This window comes from Trifolium pratense, linkage group LG7, assembly GCF_020283565.1.
Source record: "Trifolium pratense cultivar HEN17-A07 linkage group LG7, ARS_RC_1.1, whole genome shotgun sequence".
Lineage (NCBI taxonomy): Eukaryota > Viridiplantae > Streptophyta > Magnoliopsida > Fabales > Fabaceae > Trifolium > Trifolium pratense.
Genome location: NC_060065.1, coordinates 26,096,546 through 26,100,921, shown reverse-complemented (window position 1 = coordinate 26,100,921; position 4,376 = coordinate 26,096,546). Strand labels below are relative to the sequence as shown.

The following is a 4,376-nucleotide window of genomic DNA, read 5'->3' as shown; positions in this document are numbered from 1 at the left end:
GAAATGACATATGTTTAATTTTTTAAGTCCTGTATTGTTGCAATTTTAGTCATATTTCAATTTTTTTCTTTTTTTTTTTCTCATAAAAATAGTGAATTTTAATGCCAAAAAATGTGAATTTTGGTCTCAAATTTGATATTTCATCTTTAGATTTAATGTTGGAGACAATAAATCACCTTTATAGCAAAAATCACAATTTTTAGAGTAAATATTTAGATCGTTGGTATAAAAACTATAACATATGAAAATAGGGCAAAAGTTAATATCCATAAGTCCAAATTTATGTATGATGCATAAGTGAATTACAGCCACTTGATCATGGAATTTTTTTTGCCACGTGTTATGATCTCAAGTTGTCACCCTGTGAACCTGAGTCACAGGATCCACACATCTCTCTCTTCTCCACTTCGCCTTCTCTTCTCTGAATCGCCACCGTCTTTCTTCTCTCTATCGCCACTGTGTTTCTTCTGTTCATCGCCACCGTAATTCGCCGTCGTGTTCGTGTTTCTTCTCTGTATCGCCACTGTGACTTCGCCGTCGTGTTTGTTCTGTGTATCGTCTTCTCCGTCACTCAGAAGCTGCGATTGAATTCTCGAAATTGGAGATTCAATTTGCGCTTAACTCTAACAATATTCTAATTTCATCTTGGGATTATGTAAGTTTCGTTTTTCCTTGTTAATTTGATTTTGTTTCTGATATTCTATTAGCTTCTAGGTTTTGATTTTTTATTAATGTTCATGATTTTTAAATTCATCCATGAATGTTGTTTTTTCCTGAAACCATTAGGCAAGTAGTTTGGTTTCACAAAAAAAACCATTAAACATTTTAATTAGTTGGTTTTAGCTTCTGTATTTTATTGTGTTGTAATGTGTGAGTTGATTATTGTATTTTATTGATTTTGATATTGCTGGACTAGAGTATGCAGCAAGGTACAAGACCTTGATCTACCTTGTTGGTTTAGCATCTGCTGAGATTATTGCTGACATGCCTAGCGTGAATCGATTATTCAGACATAAGATTGGTATCTTTGCAGCAGCTAGAATATATTCACTCAGTAATATGACCAATAGAGATAGCTATGATGTATGAAAGGGTTTTTGTTTTTGCTTAATTATGCTTCAATTGTGTTTGAGTATTGTTAATTTAATCTTAATTTGATTTGTTAGATTCTGAACTTGTTAAGATTTTAGATTGTGAAACTCGATCTTTGAGTAAGGGTTATATTTTTGAAGACTTAGATTAGCTATAATTAGTTATTGAATTTAAGATTGCTTTTGTTAGATTCTGATTTTTTAGATGCTGCTGAATTGATTAGACTTGTTTGGAGATTGTGATTGTGTTAAGCTAGGTATATTATGATGATGATAATTTGAATTATGAAGTGAGTTTGGTGTGTATTTGTTTCATTTCTAAAACTGTGATTGTAGGTTGAGCTGCAATTGAGCTTGGTTGGTTGCTGCTAGTATTGACTTATTTTCTGAAATAGCTTGAAATGACAAAAAATGCTTCTACCTTGTGTGATTTAGTAACAACATTTCAACAGAGTGATGTCTTTCATTTAGTTTTCTATGGTAGTGATTTTGCATCATGTGCTTAGGATATATTTTGAATATTTGTTTGTTGCTAAGTTTCTTATGCTTATGTCTTACAGTCTAATATGCATATTGCAGGCTGAGAAAATAGGACTGGACTCGATGGATGTTGAAGCTTTGAAGAAGCTCAACAAAAATAAGAAACTAGTGAAGAAATTGGCTAAGAAGTACCATTCCTTTTTAGCTTCTGAAGCTGTTATCAAGCAGATTCCGCGTCTTTTGGGTCCTGGATTCAACAAGGCAGGCATGTGTTTTATTTTGAGAAAAAAAATGTCAACATATGTTTAGTCTGATTGGGTCAATATGTTCAATTAGGAACTAGACATCTATCTATATTTGGTTAAGAATGTCTTCACATTTACTCACATTTCCCATTTTGGAATAAGCAGATAAAAGTACCATGTGAGATTTCATTGTTGGTGTTATTCCAACTCTTTTCATATCTTCAAAAACAGCTTCAGCATCTATGTTTCATTCAAATGGAAGAGAAGAAAAACATGTGTCAGACCAACTTATGACATGTCTGTAAGCTATTTTCAGCTTATTTTCATTAGCTCTCCGAGATAGCTTATGAAAACAGGTTATAGCTTAATCACATATATACAATTTGACTTTATTTTATATTCTGTTGTAGAAATAGCTTATACATAAGCATTTGGCTATAGGCGCTTAATTAAGTTGTTTACCCAAACACGTCTTATGTGAATAAACAAAAGAAAATGATAAGTTTCTAGGGCAGATCGTTACCATCTTGAAAACCTGCTTTCCCATATGCATCTACTAAGATATTATATGAGGCTCTATCTGGTTCACATCCCATATGCTGCATTAGTGAAAATATTTTTGCTGCCCCATAAGGAAAACCTGCACGACTGTTCCAAGAAGAAAAATCGTTAACTTTTTCTAGATATATAAACTATTAGATCAAGGTAAATATGGTATAAGCCAAATTGATAATACATTAATCAATGAAGAAGGCATTTATACCATCTTCGAATAACAACCTGTAAGCTTCCATGAGGGCATTATAAGCATAAACGTTAGGTTCAAGTCCAGCTTCTTGCATCTGCTCAAATATTTCTTCAGCTTTCTCACATAATCCCTCTCTGGCAAATGCATTCACTAGAGCAGTGTAGAATTGGATTATGGGCAAGAGAGTTTTCTCTCAATTGGCCCTGATTCTATTACTGATGAATATATTCTTGTGTATTCAGTTTGTAAATGTTTTAAGTTCGTATTGATCTGTCACTACTACTTAATGCCATTGTCTACTAATTTAACTTATCTTTAATGTTGTAGTTACCATTAGATCAAGGAGGAGGTGAGGGTAAAGGTAAGGGTAAAGCTATGTACATTTAGGCCTCAACGACTCTTACAGATTGCAGACAGGTATAATGATTCTTTATATTGCTTTGTTAACCTGTGTCTGTGAAATGTGCATTTGATATTTATGTTACTTAATGCTACAGGTTTGGACTGAATGGTGTTGATGTATTGAAAAAAAAGACCCACTTACTGAACTTTTTGCAGACTACTACTTATGATATCTTTGAAGAGTCTTGGTTTTTCTTCTTCAGCTCAAGTCAAACTGTATAGATCATGCTGGTTCAATAAGATAGGGGTGATGGTAGTGCTTGGTTATTGATCACATTTGTTCTATAGTTTAAGGCGAAAATGGAAATGCATTTGTGAATAAGTGTGTACTATAGGCTGTGAATAATGGTTTGAATATTCAGGATTTAAAAAATCTATTTTACTCTCATAGTCAATATTAATGGGTTCACAACACTGAAACCATTTAACAAGACTAATGGTTTCAGTGTATAACATGTTGAAACCATTTTACAAGAGTAATGGTTTTAGTGTACAATTTTTATTCAAAGCCATTTAACAATAATAATGTTATACTACATTCACTTATAATCTGCCAATATTAAGGATTTTAAAAATCTATTTTACCCTCATAGTCAATATTAATGGGTTAACAAAACTGAAACCATTTAACAAGACTAATGGTTTCAGTGTATAACATATTGAAACCATTTAACAAGACTAATGGTTTCAGCGTATAACATGTTGAAACCATTTAACAATAGTAATGGTTTCAGTGTATAATCTTTATTTAAAATCATTTAAAAATAATAATGTTCTATTACATTCACTTATAAATGCCAATATTAAGGATTTGAAAAATCTATTTTACCCACATAGTCAATATTAATGGGTTAACAAAACTGAAACCATTTAACAAGACTAATGGTTTCAGTGTATAACATATTGAAACCATTTAACAAGACTAATGGTTTCAGTGTATAACATTAGTCAATGGATTATAAATATACTAGTAACTACTACTATTGATATGGACTAAGCAGTGTATAATTTTTCAAGTCAAGAATTGCGAGAATTTGTGTCATGTTTCTTTTACTTTTCTAGTTCTTTATGAATTATCTTTTGGTGTGAAAGGTAAAAAGATTTAGGCTTTTTTATAGTTAAGACTTAAGATGAAAAAAACGGGAGTGACTTTGAGAGATGAGAGGAAAGATATAGGGGAATTTCGTATTTTGTTTGAAAGAAAATTATTAAAGGAGGGAGGAGGAGAATGTTTGTGATCAATATTTTTTTTTGTTACCCTCATAGTCAATATTAATGGGTTAACAACACTGAAACCATTTAACAAGACTAATGGTTTCAGTGTATAACATGTTGAAACCATTTAACAATAGTAATGGTTTCAGTATATAATCTTTATTTAAAATCATTTAACAATAATAATGTTCTATT

At 31.6% G+C, this 4,376-nt stretch overlaps 1 protein-coding gene across 1 annotated transcript; it reads right to left on the bottom strand.

Annotated features, from left to right (window-relative positions):
- Window positions 1-1,895: 1,895 nt before the first annotated feature.
- Window positions 1,896-2,719, bottom strand: LOC123895331 (pentatricopeptide repeat-containing protein At2g35130-like). The gene is made up of 3 exons (XM_045945591.1): window positions 2,597-2,719; window positions 2,340-2,464; window positions 1,896-2,056 (listed from the first exon to the last, which is right to left on the bottom strand). The coding sequence occupies exons 1-3, from the start codon at window positions 2,656-2,658 to the stop codon at window positions 1,923-1,925; spliced, it is 321 nt and encodes a 106-aa protein (XP_045801547.1). The 5' UTR covers window positions 2,659-2,719; the 3' UTR covers window positions 1,896-1,922.
- Between the last annotated feature and the right edge of the window lie 1,657 nt (window positions 2,720-4,376).

Excerpts from the sequence above, each read along its gene's own strand:
- LOC123895331 (XM_045945591.1), bottom strand. The coding sequence starts at position 2,658 with ATGCAAGAAGCTGGACTTGAACCTAACGTTTATGCTTATAATGCCCTC. Across the intron at positions 2,465-2,596 it reads GCCCTCATGGAAGCTTACAG|TCGTGCAGGTTTTCCTTATG; the intron begins GTTGTTATTCGA and ends TTCTTGGAACAG. Across the intron at positions 2,057-2,339 it reads GAAAGCAGGTTTTCAAGATG|ATGCTGAAGCTGTTTTTGAA; the intron begins GTAACGATCTGC and ends AATGAAACATAG.